Source organism: Micropterus salmoides, unplaced genomic scaffold (assembly GCF_014851395.1).
Source record: "Micropterus salmoides isolate LMB-PRFRI ecotype aquatic unplaced genomic scaffold, ASM1485139v1 Ms_hic_scaffold_15, whole genome shotgun sequence".
Lineage (NCBI taxonomy): Eukaryota > Metazoa > Chordata > Actinopteri > Centrarchiformes > Centrarchidae > Micropterus > Micropterus salmoides.
In genome coordinates, this window is record NW_024040596.1 from 3,089,799 (window position 1) to 3,110,785 (window position 20,987).

Below are 20,987 nucleotides of genomic sequence, written 5' to 3' on the forward strand. Positions count from 1 at the left end.
CTTGCTGCTGTTTTCAGTCTTATCCACTTGAAAGACAGACTGACGGACGTGTAATTAATGTCTTGTGGAGCCAAATTCAACCAACCATTCCCACTCAGATTTACACTAATTTAAAGTCTCCAATTAACCTGTTGTGCAGGTCTTTGGACTTAGAGGAGAGCCACCCATGCACATGGAGAACATACAAACTCCACACTGACAGGCAGAGAGTACTTCAACTCTCTCACCTATATTTAATTAGAAACTAACACCAAAGGTTTGGTCGGCGTGTTTTCAGTTGGACTGCAAATAAATTTTATAAATGTCCCACAAAATGTAAGAAGTAACTCTTGGGCACATATTTTGTATTCATCACATCTTCATATCTTATATCAGAGTTGTAGAAAGTGTCCACTTGTGACAGGTTGCCCCATGGGCAGGTAAGTTGTCACACAATTCCTACTACTGTCTAATAGTTGGAGCTATACAAATCCATGTGGCTGAGATGGCACAGGCTAGCGTGACAAACTCATTTCTGTACATTTTGTCCACATTGTCATAGAAAGCATTAGCATTTTCTCTTTTGAAGCTACCGGGCAAGGCTAGTCTCCTCTGGCTGTTTCAGCGACAGCAAGAAACCCCTCTTTGCTGGTGTGCCACAGCAAACCGGTAGGAAAATCTTCTGACCTCACTTGGCAACAGATCAAAATAAATGTAAGCATACTGTACATATTAATATTTCAGAAAGCTACTTCCCCAAATCAGGGGGGGGTCATAATGTCAGTCTCACTAGAGTTGCTAAAAAAAACACTTTTATTCAGGAGAAATTCTTATTGCAGAATATTTTAGGTAAAGTTTTGAAGATATATTTAAGTTAGGTTCAGGTTCAGATGAGAAAGTGGTTCACCTGTGCTCACTGAGTGCTCCGTCTAACAGACTACACTGATGGGCCTTCTTTTCCTTTTACCGGTACATTAACAGATTTCAGTCCCCACAGGTTCCATTATCTTCACATCTGAGATGAACAACATGCATCGCGGAAACACCTACACTCAAGCCTTCCATTTGTGAGCAAGTCCGATCCCCATGGGAGAAGTTCCTAAGTATGCATTGTGTATTTTCGTCCATTTACCTTTTATAAGGAAAGAGCTATACAGTAGCTGAAGTCATTATAGGGCCCGGTCCAGGAAGCCTTTCAAACGGAGGAGTACATTAGCTCCACTGGGTGTTTTTCATTTTTGTGATGCTATTTCTAACTGAGACGTTCACATTGCTGGCCTCTAATATTCACCTGTGATTTGTTTGCATGATAAAAACAGGTTGAAACCAAACTATAATCACTGCATTTTTGTATGCACGTTGAAGTGGTGGTGAAAGTGTCTATAAATCAAGGCTCTGCTCTGCAGCTTGTGGCGTACTGCCAAGTTTTACAGTACAGTTAGATATCAGATTCAGCCTGAGCCAGTGTTTTATCAGGAATTCTCAAAAATTTCAGAGGCCTCTTGTGATTAATTCTGCAGATGTTTTTATTTTTTTCAATATTTCACATTGTTTTATAATTTGGCTTCTGTCCCCAACACAGCAGACATTTTCCCAGAATTGTTACCCGTTATCAGTGCTCATACAGAAACACTAGAGTCGCTCTGCCGAGCATCCACAATACCCAGAGGATGAAGGACAAAGACAGAACGAGGCAAAGCACACCGAGGGGAGTGACCTTCACTGGATGCAGCGGGGGGATCTGCGGATGGCGAAGACAGGGAGTGGCAGGAAAGGAAGGAAGGAAGGCTGGTGGTGGTGGGGGGGGGTCCAGCGGAGGAGGAGGAGGAGGATATGAAGGGGTGGGAGTGGACTTGAGTGGGAAAGAGCGCACCAGCGTGCGGCAGCAGTGACTAGGGAATCGGGTTTGTCAGGCCCAGCAGTAAGAGTGGAGAGAGGGAAGAGGAGGCTGAGCCAGATTTCCTCTCGGACACTCCCAGTCTTTTAAGGCCCTGAGCTCAGCTATTAGTCCCTGGACTCTGCTTGAGTCTGGATCTCAGCAGTGTGACTTACACACCTGACCTGAACCTTCTCTCGAGCCGGCCATCCAGGGTCCTACCCATCAGTATCTGAAGCCTTGCCTGGGACAGCTGTCACGTGAGGAGTACCAACCTCTGGTGGCGCTGTGAGACCTACACTTTTGGTAAGTGTAACTTTTTCCATAACAAGGAAAAATATAGTATACAAATTGTAGTTTGTCTGAGTCATTCCTTCTTTCTTTAGCTGCAGTTGCATACAGGCTTTGCTTGAAGTGATGCTTGATGGCTCTAATTTTCTGTGCACAAACCTCCCTCCTATCAGCGGTTTGCTGTTAAATATAGATTTTATAGGACTGGCACTGCCACTTGTTTGTTGATTTCCTCATATTGCAGGAAGAAGGCAGTCACGGGCAGCAGGACAATAATCCCACTGTACTGTGGAAATACAACATTCCTTTGATGGATAGAATGGATTTAAACTACAAACTAGAAGCACACAAGATAAAAGTATGAGCTGCTGGTGTGAGACTGAGTTGTTTATTCATAGACATCCCCATTAGTCATGTGTTTGTGTGTTTGTGACTCATCTCGCCTAAAAAGAACGCCTATGCAAAGCACTTAAGCATGGTCCCCAAAATAAAATAACATGACCTAAGCTCAGCTTGAGGTCTGGATGTGAAGTATGAATGAGGGTGCGTGAGACTCTCAACAGTAGAAAATCTGAGAAACGTGGACGGACAATAAAAATGTGTTTCACGTGGCTCTGCAAGTGAAAAGCACAAAACATAGAAGCACACGTTTGTTTAGTTGGGTGGAAAATAACCTTCACTTTCGTGGTCAGTTTTTTTTTTTTTCCAGTGGGAGTGTGATATTAAATTGTGACTCGCCTGTGAATGCATTCCTTACATCATGTCACGTGAGGAAAGTTCTCACCACAGTAAGACTTACTGTGGTGAGAACTTTCCTCATAAACTTGCCGTGGAGGGGAGGACTTGTTGTTGTGAAACGCATAGAACCCAAGATCTTGTTATTTCAGGAGACAGTGGCAGGAAAGGATAGCTGTCAGGCAGGAATACAAATATACAGACATTAGAAAACCTTCTCTTTCCGGAAGTATTTGACCCACATTTATCAGTGAACAACAGAGATTGAAGGAGTTTATCAGTTTTCACTGCAGTCTGCAGTTAATTTATCTTTTTCAGCGTGGGTCGCTCTGCTTTCAACGAGACATGTTATTAGGGTGTAAAGATAGACGGGGTTTTATGATGTACAGATTGCAAAACACAAAGACAAATTATAATATAGTATATACTGTGCATACTCACTGAACCATGAATGTCCAGTAGTGGCAATATTTAGGTCTGGACTAAAACGGTAGACTAGCCGATGTACAGATCAACACACCTACTCATCAAAGTTGTCATCCATAGGGCCACGTGACGTCACCAGCACAGCAAAAAATAAATACATACAAATACACGTATAATACGTGTGATAAATTACAATAATCCTATAGTGATTACATTAACTACTAACCACATGTAGATAAATTTAATTTCTTAAAATCAACTACTCTTGACATCTATCTGATCAGGCTGAGGCGAGCACAGACTAAGTGTGTGTGATTTTTCTTGGTCGGCACACAGAGTGCAGATCTTGCCATGCACAGGCCTTTCACTCTGCTTGCAGATATAATGAATGAGTAAAGTTTGATGGTATAAGTGGATCAATATTTAAATGCTGACTCGCCCTAAAAATACCATGGCTGTTAGTGCTTGTAGTCTACTACATCCTTGCAGATTCGGACAGTATCCTCTCTTTTTCAACATCAGTGAAGTTTTAAGGAAACAAAAACAGAGATGATTTTATCATTTGAGAAATATAACCAATGTTATAATAATAATAAGAAGAAGAAGAAGAAGAAGAAGAAGAAAAATGTGGTAGAGCACATATCAAACAAGGTACAAAGTGCTTCACAGAGATATAAAAGAGAAGAGATCGATAATACATAGTATTCAATAAGAAACAATTAAACAGAACATATAATGCACTGATAAATGGTTAAGCAGGAATTTAAGAGAATAAAGGGCTAGCAGCAGATAGACTCAGAAAAGTCTTTCCGGAAGAAATTATTTTTCATGCAAGACTTAAAAGAAGACTCTGATGCAGACAGCCTGATTTCCTCTGGCAGGTCATTCCAGAGCCTCAGGAGGGACAGAAGACCCCTGTCATGAAGAAGTAATAAAAGTAATCAATAAGATCTTTATATCAATACTAAAAGAGACAAAGAGCCAATAAAGTGAAAGTAAAATTGGTGTGACGTGGGCATACTTCTTAGTTTGGACTAATAACCTCACAGCTGAGTTCTGCACAATCTGTAACAGAGTTTCTTTTATTTAGACATGAGAACAGACTGTTGCAATAATCTAGGTGAGAGGATATAAAAACACGTATAACCGTTTCTGCATCTCTGGCATTTAAGATGCCAACTTGCAACAAGCTTAATGTGTGTAGAAAGGAGACCTATAGAGGGGTGTTGGGGTCCAATTACGAGGATTTCTCTTTTATTGGTATTTAGCTGTAGAAAAGTCATAGACATCCAGTTTGTTATGTCAGCCAGGCAGGCTTTGATGACATGCAGCACACAGAGGTCGGTAGGCTTCACTAGGAGGTACAACTGAGTATTGTCTGCATAGAAATGGAAGGAAACTGTATTGGTGGATCACATCTCCCAAGGGGAGCATGTAGATTGAAAATAAAATAGGTCCAAGGATTGATCCTTGAGGCACACCGTATTTAACAAAAGAAAAGGCAAATATTATTAGACACACGGAACTTCCTGTCAGACAAATAAGAGGCAAACCAGTCTGATGCCATGTCACAGATGCTCGCCCAGCTCCTCATCTATCTAACAAGATGCCATGGTCGATTGATTGGTCATGTCTAACAGCACCAGAATTGGACACATGCCACAGTTCGCATTCAAAAGGAGGCCATAGGTAACTTTTAGAAGGGCAGTCTGTGCTGTGATGTGAACAGAAGCCAGACACTGAGAAAATGTTAGTCTTTTCTTTCAGCTACAGATCTGGAGAAACTCATCCATGCCCATTGTAACTCCCTACATACCTGTCTCAGTCAGAAATCAATTCATCGTCTACAATTAGACCAAAATGCCGCAGCTCGACTTTTAAGTCGCTGCAAAAAATGTGCCCATATAACCCTAGTTTTAGCATCCTTGCACTGACTGCCTGTTTCTTTTAAAATTCCTCTACATACTTTCAAATATATATATATGAGCTTTTATCCCCCTGTGAGCCAGGACGCAGACTAAGATCCTCTGGTAGGATGTTGCTAATCATTCCAAGGACTAGACTGAAAACCAAAGGAGACAAGATCTTTGCTGCCAATATTTTCAAACAAGAGGAGATCAGGCTTGCAAAGTCTGTTCCCGATTTTATCTCACTTGTCAAGACACTGTGTGATGCCTGTTTTTTTTTTTTTTTTTACCTTTTTTGCATATTGACTTATGTATGTTTGTGTTAATTAATTGTACCATTGTGTGAGGTCTATTCTTATTTTTATCTCTCATTTCCTTTCGAGTTATTGTTTTACATTTATTGTTGTAAACCACTTTGTCACCTGCACCGAGTAAAGAGCTATTCAAAAAAAGCTATTATTACTATTATTAGTCATATTATAATTATTATGTTTATTAAATCCTTAATGTTAAGATTAATGTTAAGGATCTTTGTACTCCATGCTTCTGCACAACTGATTGGACAGTTTGACTGGTTAATTAACGTGATGGATGGACATGTTTCACCTCACTGGATCAGTAGTCCTGTCAAAGGGAACCAGTAATATCCTCATTTAACTAACCATATGAAGTTTTACTACATAAAGGTACTGCGGCAGCTGTTCCAATGAACCAGCTTAGTATCCAACAAGGTAGTTTTGTGCAACTGTTTCATTTTGAATCAGGATGTTGCTGAAAGTGTGCTCGGAAAACCTAAAAACAACTGAAGATAAATATTATGCTGTAATTATTTGTATTTGGATAGTTTATGCATTGGCTGAATGTACATAGAGCGTTTAAATTTTTTTTTTTTGGGAAACAGGGAAAGACATCTGGAACAATTTTTTGACATCTGCTTTTTTTGCAGCACATTTCCATTGATATGACTCCAGAATAGCAATGGATCCTGAAGGTTCATGTGAGTAAATGTTATTCTCTCAGACTGAAGATCAACACGATCAAAACCTTTTTGTTTCTTTCATAAACATTAACTTTTTATGTGACTTTGTGCAGGTATCCAAGATGACCCAGATGTCAAGGTGATGATGGCAGGGTCGACTCTGAGAAAAGTCAAGTCCCGTTCGTGGAAGAAGCAGCGCCATTTCCGCCTTCTTGAGGACGGCCTGACGATCTGGTACAAGTCACGATGGGCGGGGAAAGGCCACTCCACCTGTGAGTACCGAATTGTGTGCACGTGTTCGGATGCGTCATTGTACAAACATATTAACTTTCAATGATTCTCCCTGGTTATGTTAAAAATGTGAACTCAAACACAAGCATTTCCTCTCAGGCCACATACACATGCTTTTTTCATTACAAAGATCATTTAATTAGTGGTGTTAAGTACAACTCAAAGGTACAACTTGTAAGATATGCCCAGAATTTATAATAATAATTATTTAATTTAATTCCTTTTAAAACTATTTAACACTATGTTTTTTTGTGTCCAGTATTTTTCAATTAGCATTTCATGTTTTATTTTGATACACACACCTCTGGCTGTAGTTTTGACATTTCTTGTTTTAATTGTATTGATTTTATTGTTTTATTGTATGGTTGTTTATTTGTGTTTTATGCGTTGTGTGAGCTTTGTTTTTAGTGTCTTTTATGTATTCATTTATTGTTTTACTGTACAGCAGTTTGTGTCCACTTGGATTGTAAAGTGCTCTACAAATACATTTTGATTGATTGATTGATTTTAGTTTCAGATACCTCTGTGATTACCTGCCCTGATCGATATCACCTGTTTCTTATTACCCCTTCTCCATTGTGTATTTAGTTGGTGTGCTCCTCTTGTCTGTTGCCACTTCATCTTGACTCATCATAGTCTTCCAGCGTTCTTTTTAAAGGAGACCTATCATGCTTTTCCATATTTTATAATATCTTAATCTATAATGTTACAATGTTGGATGTTCATGTTAAACATGGTTAAAGCTTCAAATAATGAGGTTAAAGTAGTTTAGAAATCCCTGTGAGCAAAAACCTCAGATTTCCTCCAGTTCTGAACGCTCTGTTTTGAACACGGAGCTACACGGAGCCGCTGTTCCATATATGGTCATTTGCTCCCACAGCAACGCTCAGTCTGTCTGTCCCGCTCAGCGACAACAACAGCCTGGTAACATACTTCAGGTCTTGGCCAATCAGAAGACAGTGGGCTTTGAGAGGGGGGGCTTTAAAGAGACAGGAGCATCTACAGCTTGTTTCAGACAGAGGCTGAAATGAACGCCTACATGAAGAATCAGTATAAGACAGAGAATTAATGTTTTGAACTTTGAATCATGCAAAGCTGCCATACAGGAGTCACAGAACTACAATAAAGGATTGGAAATGCAGTATAATAGGTCTCCTTTAAGTGTTCTCACAGTGATAGTTTTGATCTTTTCCATCGAGCCTTGCCTGCAAGTAAAGACTTTTTCCATTTAACTGCCTATATGTTTTCCAGTCCATCTCCTGTTGTTCCTAGTGCAATAATGGCAAATTGTCATTTCGGCACTTTGGAGTTTGTATTGATTTAACAAACACCATTATAATTATTACTAATTTACTAATTAATTAGTAACTAAGACACGCAGGTAGACAGATGCTGTTACCTACAAAGCTGACTGTTTCCAATTGTTATGTTAAGATAAGCTAACTGGTTGTAGCAGCTATATATTTACCACAGAGACGTGAGAGTTGTGTCTTTGGGAACATCCAAGGGGCTCAAACACCCCAGGTTCACCCATATTAATTGGTTGTACCTACCTTGATTAATTGCAAAAGGATTTAGGAATTGTGTCTTTTATTATTTAATTTTGTGACCTTGGTTGTGTATCGAAACCCTGTCTTAAAATCCTTTTTTAGGACCTATTTTGTTAGTTTATGTTGCTAACATTGGTACATAGTCCTAAATAAATATATATTTCATCAAATTGCTGCAAAGTACTTAACACACATAAATCCCAGGGTCAAGTAGTATTGGTTTGTGGGTGTCTAGGGAGTGTTTTAAAAATGACCCTGGCTAACAAAGTACCGAAAACATTGATGAATTAAGCAAATTTACGGCTCCTGTACGCCTCCCACTCAAACTGCAGACAGAAGCATATGAAATGCATCAAATAATTAAAATTCTCTATTAACTTTAACCATCACGTCTCAGTCTCAGTTACCGAGGTGGAGGCCGTGCGTGAGGGCCACCAGTCTGAGGTCCTGTTCAGCGTTGCTGAGGAGTTCTCCGCTGACCTCTGCTTCACCTTGGTGTTTCACGGTCGCCAAGGCAACCTGGACCTCGTGGCCGACTCACCAGAGGAGGCCCGGGCCTGGATCCAGGGAGTGCGCAAGCTGATTCACAAGGTTCAAACAATGGATGAGAAGGAGAGGCTAGACCAGTATCCTTTTATTGTAGTAGGGGATGTTTGGTATTTTATGAAAACAAGTGTTTATTCTGGTGTTCAGAGTCAGAAGGAGCTTTATTGCCAAGTAGTGTTTTAGACTTGGTGGTTAAGGTGCTACATGCAGACAGACAGACATCTGACATAAATAGATGTAGAAATATATAAATATGTAACAGACAAATGCAAGTTATATAAGAATAACGGAAGAATAGAGAAAAATAATACAACTGACAATATAAAAAATAAATAAATAAATAACAATGGAACAACAACAATTTACTATTAACAACAAATATGTGCAATGTGCCAGGTTCGTGCATGATATGACATGAAGTGATATTTACATGTGCAAAGACGATTGTATTATTTGAAGGGGGGGGGGGGTATCAGTGGGGGACCCGGGCCTTGTTGATGAGGCTGCAGACAGGTAGAAGCTGTTTTTGTGGTGAGAGGTTTTGGTCCTGATGGACCGCAGCCTCCTGCCAGAGGGGAGAGTTTGTGACCGGGATGGGAGGAGTCAGCTGCAATCTTTCCTGCTCGCCTCAGAGTCCTGGAGGCGTGCGTCCTGAAGAGAAGAAAGATTGCAGCCAATCACCTTCTCTGCAGAGCGAATGATGCGCTGCAGCCTGCCCTTGTCCCTGGCAGTGGCAGCAGCGTACCAGATGGTGATGGAGGTGAGGATGGACTCAATGATGGCGGTGTAGAAGTGCACCATCACTGTCTTTGACGGGCTGAACTTCTTCAGCTGCCACAGGAAGTACATCCTCTGCTGGGCCTTCTTGGTGGTCCTGGGTCCACAGTGGTGACTGGGGAGTCACACAGGATGATGGGGGAGGGTGGGGCTGTGCTCTTTCTAAAGTCCACAACCATCTCCACTGTCTTCAGAGCGTTGAGCTCCAGACTGTTCTGGCAGAGGTCAGGGCGACGGGTCTGTAGTCGTTTAGTCCCGTGGTCCTTGGTTTTTTGGTATTAAGTAATTACATTGTTGTGCTGCACATTTTCTCTTATGTTTCTCTTTATACTGTATATATTTAAAGCTTATTCTAGTATAACTCTCTGGCAGAGTGTAAGAACAATTTTGAGGTTCCTAAGGGGAAAAGGAAGTTCTTCGTTTTATTGTAATTGATATTTCACAACACTTCTGAGCTGGCGTTTCCCTCAACATCATCTCAGGTGGGTCCGGGACTGGTTTCAGAAAGCTGACAAAAACAAAGATGGGAAGATGAATTTCAAAGAGGTGCGGAAATTGCTGAAGATGATGAACGTAGACATGAATGAGGAACACGCTCTGTACCTATTCACGGTGAGCTTTTGATCTTCTTCGGAGACTGTATAATATAAGATTGAGCAAGTAGCAGAGCTCTCCTCAAACTCCTTTTTTCATGACACATTCGCTGCTGCAGGGATTGAATCTGTGACTATGACACATTCTCACTGGGTTTTAGAGCAGAATTTTACTTTTGCTCAACTCTGTACTTTCCCCCTCACACCATGTAGTAAAACCAACCAGTGAATTTTTCTTTTAAACAGTGCAACAAATACGTTGCTTTATTTTCACAGATGGCTGACAAGTCAGACAGTGGCTCTTTGGAAATCGAACAGTTTGTCCACTTCTATGAGATGCTGACTCAGAGGGATGAAGTGTGGAAGGTGTTCCAGGACTACTCCGGAGATGGAGAGAAGTTAATGTTGGAGGAGCTGCAGAACTTCCTGAGCACGGAGCAGCAGGAGGGAGAGCGGAGTGCGCAGCTAGCCCGGGAGCTGATTGACCGCTATGAACCATCTGAATCAGGTAAAGATGGCTTCATCTTCATCAACTTCAGTCATTTTCAGATTTTTGAGGACTGGCTGGGCCTCAGGAGGAGTTGCCCTGTTGCACAACTGCCCTAAAATACAGCCATGAATATCAATATCAACTTTATTTATATAGCACACTTAAGGTTGACCAAGGTGCTTAACAGGATAAAAGTACAATAATAAAACAGTAATCACAAATAATGTACAGCGAATTAGAATTTACAGTAGTACTAAGTGATATATAATGATAATAAATTGCCTAGGATAATTTCTTAGGAATGTGTAAAAACTGTTCAAATATAATAATATTAAATATTTATTGTAGATAAAAAATGTAATATTTATTGTATATAGTATTACTTCTTATGCTTCACACCTACAACATACATCGATATTTACTAATAATAATAATCTTTCTTTTTAGAGTGCTTTTCAAAAGCAAGTTACAAAGTTCTTTAACAACTGCCAAGACAAAAAAAACACATAAAAACAAATACATGATAAAAGCAAAAAAGAGACTAAAATACATGTTAAAAGTAAATATAAAATATCTATAAAATAGATTAAAATAAAATAAAATCAGGAAAGGCTCTCCTATAAAAGTATGTTTTAAGAAGGGACTTAAAAGAGTTCACTGACTCAGCCGACCTGATTTCCTCGGGCAGGCTGTTCCAGAGCCTCGGGGCCCTGACAGCAAACGCTCTGTCCCCTTTAGAGCCAGTGTAATGAAGCTAAAACATAACAACATACATACTGTATGTCTATCTACTTACATTTAATGAAACCCATGCCGCTCAGCATTTCTGCCAGGTGATCTGTGAACTCACCAGTCTTTTAATTAGAGTCCCGGCAGGTTTTTGAAAGTCTTTATGGCCATATAAACCTGAATTGCGCTCTTGTGCCAACACCTTCTGTGTCCCTCTGTGCAGACAAGCAGCAAGGCGCCATGTCGTTGGAGGGCTTCCAGATGTACCTGTGCTCGCAGGAGGGCTCCATATTTAAACCTGAGCGTCGGGACCTTCACCAGGACATGAGCCAGCCTCTTAGCCACTACTTCATCTCCTCCTCACACAACACCTACCTCCTGGAGGACCAGCTCCGAGGACAGAGCAGCTTGGAGGCATACATCCAGTGAGGGCTGCAGCTCACGCCACACGCAACACACTTTATTTGTAGTTCCTGTTTTTAATTGAACCAGAGGTCAGACAATCACAAATGAGGAGGAGCGTGAAGTTAGTGTTCAGGTTGACAGGGAGTTTTAAGGTTCAAACAAAAGCTGGGAATTACTTATAAACTATTTTATCATGAGGTGAGTGACACAGGGGGGGTTTCAGGATTTCATATAATCCTTAAAAGGTATATTGTGTATTTGTAGACTGAAATGTGACACTTTTAACTGAAACAAGAGTGATTACTTACATTTTTTTTTGCGTGTGTGTGTGTAGGGCCCTGAAGAGAGGCTGCCGTTGTGTGGAGGTGGACTGCTGGGACGGCAGTGATGGGGAACCAATTGTGTACCATGGTCACACTTTGACTTCCAAGATTCTTTTTAGGGACATAATTTCAACACTGAAAGAATACGCCTTCAAGGTGAGCAGCACTAGCAATATTTACAGCCGTGTCTGAGCTTTCTTCCCCAGAGTAGCCGTTAGTCTGTCACCCATCCCACATTTCATTACTACTACTCAACATTTTGTGAACAGTTTGCTCTGAAAGAGAAGAAACAGTCGCTAAAAACTGCTGACATTGTGTTTGCATAATCCAGAATAACAGGAACACTGTGTCGTGGAAATGGTGTTTACCATAAACATTCAATTAATAACCGAGTCCCAAATAGCCGCCTGCCTCGTTTACTGGCCTGGTGTGGGAACACACTTTGACAAATAAACGCCTGGTCTGGTTTTTATAGAAGTATAAAACCTCTTAAACCCTGCGGAGTCGCCCACTTTAGCTGCTTCTAAGTCCGAATGTGTCCCTTCCTTGATTATTTATATATTTCTTCAGTCTGGAAGGGTCCACCCATCAAAAGAATCAAAACAGCTTTTCATAAAAATGAATCCGAGTTGTGAATCCTGTCATGTGAAGTCCATCGCTCTCTGTCTGCTAACTTCTGCCACACTTCTCTCATCCTGCACCCCGTTGTTGTTTTCCTTACGTTGCTGCCTTCAAAATAAAAGCGCATTTGACTGAAAAAAGATTTTATCATAATAGTTTTGAATGTTCTACCTCAGATATGTGAAGTGATCCACTGTTTGGCATCAAGTGTTTGTCACGTTCTGACTGTAAAGAAAAGTTTAGCCACATAATTAACCATCTGGTCCTTCAGTTTACAATTATCGATGTTGAATGGTATGAAATGTTTTTATCGTGATAAAATTTTTGGCCATATCACCCAGCCCTAATATAATATAAGTAATATTCATACTGTTTGAAATAAATAAACTGTTTTCATAGTAGTTTCAGTTTTGTGCAAAAGGAATTAAAGGCCTGTCCCCAATACAGGCAGGGTCAATTCAGTGATTTTAGCAAATAAAAGCTATTAATCAAAGTTTTATGGTATTTCCCGGTGCAGACATGAACAAGTAAATGGATTACAACAAACCGTTGTTAAAGGATAAAAACAAGGAAGTACATAAACAAAGCAGCTGGGTCAGACGTCTCCCACCTGGGGCAGTGTCATTCTTGCTAAACAAATATGTTGATTAAAGTCAAATAGAGCTGCACCAATAAAAGTAATTGAAAAAATGGGTTTTGGTACCAAGCTTAGCAAACCAAACCTTGAGAGCAATTCCACCCGCAGGACTGTCTGTGTGTCCAGCAAACTGTAAAGCCCACATGGAGCAGCTGGTATGAAATGTCCCCCAGCTGACTGACCTACATGGAAAACAACCAGGAACTTCTCATGTGACTCCTCTACTCTATTCAAACTTTCCTTCTCGACTTTAAGAAGATATGATGAAGAAACTGCTTTGGAGGATTTTGGAAACTTACATACTGTTGTTAAACTATTTGAAATGACTTTTGATTTTGCTGAAGCTGACAGAATAATCTTAAGATAAGCTTTAAAAGCCACCTGTTCATTTTAAGAGAACTGTGTCTTCTCTTTCCTGTTTGACAGGCATCAGACTTCCCACTCATCCTGTCCCTTGAGAATCACTGCGGTGTGGAGCAGCAGACAGTCATGGCCCGACACCTCAGCCAAATCTTGGGTGACACACTGCTGACGACCCCGCTGGAAGGGTTGGTCCCTCAACAGCTTCCGTCTCCACAGGTTAGAATCTGTTTGGGTTTAGTTCACCACACGGGGCAAAGCGTTCATTTTTACCTTCATGAAACTTTTACAGAGGCTGAAAGGCTGCAATGATCATTGTAAATAAAACCAGACTCTTTAATGGATTTTGTATTTTTGCAATAATTTCAAGTCAAAGCGGCTGAAATATCTCACAACTATTGGATATATGGCTATAAAATTTAGACATCCATGGTCCCCAGAGGATGAAATGTAATACGTCTATCTAGCGCCATCATCAGGTCACTTTGGACCAAATACCAGCAAAACTAATAACATTCCCATTAGCACAGCTCCCCTTTGTTTTGTGCTCATAGCATATGTTAGCATGCTACCACACTCAACTACGGAAGCCCTGAGCAGCCTTCGATTCAAACATTTTTTGACTCCGTTTTCCCCTGATAACGGGATAATTTTCTCGGGATCTGGAGATAACACAACAGTAGTTTAACACAGTGGTGTAATGTTAATTTCTGTGTTACTATCAGCATCACGGGTTAGCTCAGGCGGTAGAGCACAGGACTCTTGGGAGTTTTTTCTCTTTTTTTCATAATCTTCTTCAACAAAGTTCTTATGAAGAGAACTGTTTCACCTGCTCACAATTAATCACGTGCTGGACTGCGTGCATCCAGGCGATTGGTCCACATCCATCAACCTATTGACTTTTCATTTCCCCGTCACTCCCAGGCAGAAGGAATTCCCGCGCTTCTCATTCAGGGGAATCCATTTCCTGACGGCTATTTCAGAAGCTTTGAGATAGCCGACCGGGAAATGTGTGTGATTGGATTCCCCTGAATCTCTTCATAACAACTTTGCTGAAGAGGATAATAAAATGAACACACAAAAGAAGAAAGCGGGAGTCAAACACTGAAAACTAGAAATTATCCTAAAGAAAGGCACCGGCCGACCCCTGTGCTCAGCTATAGTCTGTTATCTCGAGATAATTATCCTGTTATCACGGGAATAGATTTTTCATCTTTACTTTAACATTTAGGCATCAATATGGCAGGACTAATTTTTTAAAATTCTTCTGTAAACATAACCTTTTGGACTAGAATGTTTTCAGAAAATACACTTCAGATCCGTTCTTAATGATTCATGTGTGCCTTGCTATCCATCTCACATCGATCATAAACGCACGTGACTTCCAAACTCTTTTCCATTAGAGCTCTTAGGACAATCAATGCTAACTTGAAGTAATGGAAGATAAAGGGTATGAGGAATTCCACTGAGGATTTCAGCAATGAAATAGTGGTACGTTGCTGCATTTAGTTAGAGACAGCAGAGTGTAGGAAGATGGATCACCTTCATGAGTAGTCTGGGTGCTGAAGACAACAAGTACTTTAAAACTGTAACATCTGAGTGTCCCGTCAGTTCCTGGTCTATCCCAACACTCACTCAGCACGTTCACCTTGTCTTACTGTTCGTTCAAGGAGCTGAAGGGGAAAGTTTTGCTGAAAGCCAAGAAGATTGGAGGTCTAGAAGACTGTCTCGATGAAACCGTGACGGACGAAGTTAGCGATGAGGAAGAGATGGCCAACGATGAAGCTGACACAGAAGACCCACCCGCTGAGTGTTTGACCAACAATGGGAAGGTAGAGGAACCTGATACTCAGGCCCCGTCCACACTGCTGCGCTTTGGTTTTAAAACGGAGACCTTTTGCTACGTTTGCACCTCCCGTCCAGATAAAAACGGTGAAAAAGAACAGCTAAAACGGAGAAGTTTGCCGTTTGCCGTTTTCCGTTTTGAAACTCCAGAGAGCGTTTTAGTGTGGACGGGCAAAAACGGTGGACTTTAGAAACGATGATGCGACGCTCACGCTCGGCTCTCTGATTGGGTCTCATAAGTCATGCAAAGTAGAAACACGATGCTACTGACAGAGTTTTTGATTTGGTATTTGTATTAAAATATTTTGTGCAAATAACACTTACAGACTACACTTGTACTCTACGTGTCGCCGTATTTACTTTGCGACGACTCCCAGTCTGTTTTCCGCCGCCACAGTCGCTTTAAACTCCCGTGTTCCATTCAGTAACAGTCCCAGCTCGTTATTGATCCATGCAAAATAAAATCCTGTGCTGTTCTTCGTCTTTAGTACTTTATCCTTTCGCCAAGTCTTCTGTGACTACGGAACAGACCATCTGCTTCATGTTTACACCGACACGCGCACGCCAGTGTACGTGAACGGCCGCTAGATGTGCGTTTTCAGTCGTTTTAATACAGACGCGGAACAACTCTGACACGCAGCTAAAACGCTGCTGTGGACGGAGATCGTATCCGTTTTAAAACTCAGTTTTTAAAGTAACAAGGAGCAGTGTAGATGGGGCCTTAGGTAACACGGGGTAAGACACCCCCCCCCCAGTGTACTTCTAACAGAAGAATTGTTTCTCACTCAACTTCCTCTGTTTCATCACAATTTTTTAAGTTATTTGATGAAAGCCATTGAAATTTGTTTTTAAATTTTAAATGACTAATTGTGTTCAATTTTTATATACATGTATATTTACATTAAGGGGAGCCTTTAGATAAGTTATGCAATTGTTTAGAGAGAGAGATTTTTATATTTTTTGGTTAAAGTAGTAAAATGCTAAATTAGTATGTTTGTAATTTGCACCTTTTCACACCATAGGAGTGGGGGGGGGGGCATCTTACCCCAGCGGAAAATGCCTTTTCCCTAAAACGAATATTCTACATTTGATTAAATATAAATGAATTTGTTAACTGTAGCTATTTCTTTTACTTTAATATGTTACCCTAAGCGCAGCCCTCTTAAAGATACAAAAAAAAGAATCAATAAAATGGTCTTTAATGTGTCAGAAAATACTTTCTGTTAGAACTTTGAACATTTGATTCTTACCCCAAACTACCCTAATTTTTCTGTAAGATTTGAGATCCGTCGATGTCCCCTTTTCCATCCTCTTTATTTATTTTAACATGATCTGCCATGCTGCTTATAGGTTTTCTTTATAGTGGAAGTGAAGAAAGACAGGAGATCAACAGTGACAGTAAATCATGACAGGAGCAAATGGAGCTTGATAGTACAGCGAGACTGGAAACTGGGTTGGGACATAAGAGCCAGTAAGGCGAGACTGGAGTAAAACAGGGAGATAGTGCAAAGAAACAGGAAACAGGGATATTTTAAAGAAAACAGATACGGCACAAAGAAGAAAGACGGTGAAGTGAGAAGGTAAACACCATTAAGCAAAGTGCTTCTCCTGTGTGGTGGAAAAAACAGTCCTGTGAATCGATTGGAAAATATCTAACGTGCATTTCACATTTAACTGGGAAAGTTAACCTTATTTTCTAAAGCGGCGCTTACAATCAAGAAATTAACTTGATGCATTTGTGGCTTTGATAATTTAATTAGAGATTAATGAGGCAGACAGAGGGAATTTATTTGCAATAAAAGAACTGTCCAGGCCAATTACAGGCCATTAATCAGATAATTTATCCTCTAATAACATCAACATAGTTATCTGTTCATTTGTCCACAACTAAACAAAACTGCAACCGACTAGTGTGAGAAAATGTTGGAAACTGTTCTGTAAAAATGCATAAATAAAGTAATAATAACCTAGTAATTTGTCCTAAATTTAAACAAAGCAGCTAATAACTAGTTTAAAGTGATGAGAATGGGATTTGTTTGTTGACAGGTTTTCTATTTTGTTCGCAGAAATCCACGTCCAAATTTTCCAGGGAGCTGTCAGACCTGGTGGTTTACTGCAAGAGTGTGCACTTCCATGACTTTGAGCGTGCTCGTTTACACGGCAAATGCTATGAGATGTCCTCATTCTCTGAATCCAAGGCCAAGAGGCTCGCTAAGGACGCAGGTACCATGAACACGAGGGAACGGTGCATTTAGAAAAAGATATTATATCATATCATATTACCTGTTTTATGACTATACTTTGTTATACATGTGTAACATAAGGTATCATTTCATATTATATTATTGATGACTGTATCTGAGTCATACATAGAGAAACAGGTGGAGTTCTGTGTGTTTAATCTACAGAAATACATAGTCTTTCCTCTCTTTAAACCTCTCCTCAGGGGCAGATTTTGTGCTGCACAACACAAGGCAGCTGAGCAGGATCTACCCCAGCGGGCTCAGGACGGACTCCTCCAACTATAACCCACAGGAGATGTGGAACGTGGGCTGCCAGATAGGTGAGGGGGGAGGTCGCCCTCTGCTGGTTAAACCAAACTTTCTCCTCTAAAATCACTGACGTCTCCTGTTTCCAGTGTCAAAACCTGACTGTTCTAGTGTCCACAGCCACTGCTGTCAAATATGAGTGGCACTAGTTAGATACAACTAAACCGTGCAACAACTAAGAAACCGCAAGTAAAGGCTGTGCCGCATTTTTGATTTGGGGGATGGTTTTATCGCCCAACTTGTTGAACTTGAATCTTCCTAACCCAGTGAGAAGCATACACAGCAGCAAAATAAGCATGCGCTTTATTTAATAGTTAACAGTGGACAATGATAGGAAACATGAATAGGGAGTGATAAGGATTAAGGCATGCTACAAAGGTCCCCAGCGGAAACTGAACCAGGACCATTATGATTGTATGCTATGCAGCTTACGTGACTATTTCACACGAAAGCTATTAGCTATTTGTACATGGAATATAACAAATGTGAGAATATAACAGGCTGCACATAAATTGACTGTCTCTTTTGTGACAGCATATTGAGGAGGAGTAATTCTCTTTGTGCACGCCCTCACTGCCACCCCCACCTCCTCCTGCAGGGAGGCTAGAGGTCCGGGTCAGATGCAGAACATCATCCCCTGCAGCTGGAGGGGTTCGTCAGGACAGATGCTTCCTGTCATAAGGGCTCAAACTGACACTGTCTGTTCTGGATGAAAGACAGTCGTCTGCTGGACTTCGATTGCTAGATAGATGACTGAGTCTGGGAGACCATGTGATGCAGCCAGCCAGAGCCGCAGTTAATTGCATTATTTCCCTTCTCCGTCTTTCCCAAAGTGGCTCTGAACTTCCAGACAGCCGGTCTGGAAATGGATCTGAATGACGGGCTGTTCAGGCAGAATGGATGCTGCGGCTACGTCCTCAAGCCTGAATTCATGAGAGACGGCAACACTCAGTTCAGTCCAGAGACGCCCGAGGAGCGGCGGGACTACAAGCCACTCCGCTTATCCATCCAGGTTCAAAAGTGCATGAACGTCTAGTTGGTTTTGTGGTTGTGGTGGGCAGCTAGGCTACTAGTGGTTAAGAAATGTGCAGGTAATGTCAGAAAACCACTGAAAAACAATGAAAGAAAAGAACATTTGTGTTTGTCAGGTGATCAGTGGGCAGCAGCTACCAAAGGTGAATCAGAAAGAGGGCTCTATTGTAGACCCCCTGGTCAGAGTGGAGGTCTATGGAGTGCCGCAGGACCAGGTCAAGGAAGAGACCAGTCACATTAACAACAATGGTGGGAGTGTGTTCATTGTTCTTTTATACAGATAACCTTTCGTTCACATAGATGTGAAAGAAAACGTGTGTAATCAAAACAAGTCACCTCTCCCGTACTCACTCCTCTACCTGCAGGTTTTAACCCAGTGTGGAATGAAACTTTAAATTTTGTCATCCACACCCCTGAGCTGGCCCTGGTTCGCTTCGTGGTGGAGGACTACGATAAGGCGTCCAGGAACGACTTTGTGGGACAGTTCACTCTGCCGTTTACGTGCATCCAAGCAGGTGAGCCAAAACACAAAGCATGGAAACCACCAGAGTTACAGCTCACTGCAGTATTTCTTATGGGGAGCCCGGGGGCAACTTTTGGTTTCTTTGTCATAACTCAAACACTTCTGGTATCTGTGTTTTACTTGTGAACAGTCATCAAATGTTTTTACAAGCAATGTTAAAGTCACAATATTGATTCAAACACTAGATGTGAAATGTTACATCTGCCCCCACGTGCAGGGGCAGATGTAACATTTCACATAATTCCTTCATATAGATACCAAGGACCAAAATAAACTACCGAGAAGATAGATACAGTTGAAATAATGAAATGATCCATTGATATTACTACTTGAAACTTTTCTAAAGTGGTACAAGGTCACATGACAAATGTCATAGGAGAGCCCTCACTGATTTGCTCCCTGTCAAAAGGATCCCCACATTGAGAGGCAACACCTTCAAGCTCTGGACTACGTCTTAATAACACAGTTTACATAATAAAGAAATCTATTGGTCATTCGTACTCATGAATGTTTTAACTGAAAACACTTTTCTGACATTATTAGAAAGATTATTGTCTATTATTTTCTATATTGAGCCTCAATATGATGCTACTATTACAAACCAAAAATCATCATCAAGATTTAAATTCATAGACATCAATGGTTAAAAAAGTATGAGAATAATACTGTAGATTTTTTAAAAATTACTTTCATAGCTCAAAAATGAGTCTTGACAAGAATGTGTCATCGGCTCGTCCTTCCGCGAGATGGCCACAGAGAGCGTGCATGATGAGTTTCATGGCTCTGTCTAGTTCCTGATTGGTGCAATTTGAGAGGTTACAATTGGCCCCCGGTCTCCCCCTAAATATGTAGGTAAAAATATACGTTCTGTCAAATACCAGGAGAACCCAGGATTCACTCAGTACCGCTCTGTTCCAGGATATCGTCACATACATCTGCTGTCTAAAGACGGAACATCTATCCCTCCCGCATCCCTGTTCGTCAACATCAGCATCTCTGAGCTCACATGAAGAAGTCAAATCGGAGGATATGAAGCCAGAGGTGGTCACAACAAGTCTTCATTTGTATTAGTAGGGTGGAGTGGAACAGGTCAGACTCATTATTCACTCAAACAAAAACAAAATTTACCAAGAAATAAGACAACTAATTAGAAACAAGGACTGTCAAAAAGAGTCCATGTAGTAGTTTGAAAAATTCTTAGGTTTAAATGAACTCGTCTGGCTGTATTTTATTCTGTTCTCAGATGTGTGCACTCTCACGGAAGTACTGAATGAACATGAAGGATTGCTGCATGTCTACAACGTCTAAATATCTGCCTGTTTACCTTTAAATGTACTGTATATCCAGAAGCAGCAGTACTTAGGAAATAAGTGAAAGTGTATGGTCCACAGTTTTAAAGTGCTGTGAAAAAAAAAGCCTACTATTATAACGTGCTCACAGCTTTGCACCATGTTGGTTAATCTACAATTAAGTGCCTGCCTAAGTCATTTGTATTTACTAATGTACACGTTCCACAACTTATG

The 20,987-nt window shown here is 40.8% G+C and overlaps 1 protein-coding gene across 2 annotated transcripts; it reads left to right on the forward strand.

The window, feature by feature from the left end:
• The first annotated feature begins 1,868 nt into the window (after positions 1-1,868).
• LOC119903805 (1-phosphatidylinositol 4,5-bisphosphate phosphodiesterase delta-4-like) lies at positions 1,869-20,909 on the forward strand. Of its 2 annotated transcripts, XM_038720048.1 has the most exons (16): positions 1,870-2,161; positions 6,161-6,211; positions 6,307-6,465; positions 8,432-8,660; positions 9,840-9,969; positions 10,227-10,458; positions 11,393-11,594; positions 11,909-12,053; positions 13,582-13,734; positions 15,186-15,347; positions 17,427-17,583; positions 17,807-17,923; positions 18,743-18,921; positions 19,058-19,190; positions 19,307-19,456; positions 20,383-20,909. In XM_038720048.1, the coding sequence occupies exons 2-16, from the start codon at positions 6,193-6,195 to the stop codon at positions 20,472-20,474; spliced, it is 2,259 nt and encodes a 752-aa protein (XP_038575976.1). In that variant the 5' UTR covers positions 1,870-2,161; positions 6,161-6,192; the 3' UTR covers positions 20,475-20,909. The 2 variants fall into 2 exon arrangements, with proteins under 2 accessions (XP_038575977.1, XP_038575976.1); XM_038720049.1 differs by lacking the exon at positions 15,186-15,347 and having other exon boundaries at positions 1,869-2,161.
• The last annotated feature ends 78 nt before the right edge of the window (positions 20,910-20,987 follow it).

What these genes read in the sequence shown, in the direction of transcription:
- LOC119903805 (XM_038720048.1), top strand. An exon ending in GAGAAGGAGAGGCTAGACCA is followed by an intron (nt 8,661 to 9,839) that starts GTATCCTTTTAT and finishes ACATCATCTCAG; the next exon opens with GTGGGTCCGGGACTGGTTTC. An exon ending in TGAAAGAATACGCCTTCAAG is followed by an intron (nt 12,054 to 13,581) that starts GTGAGCAGCACT and finishes CCTGTTTGACAG; the next exon opens with GCATCAGACTTCCCACTCAT.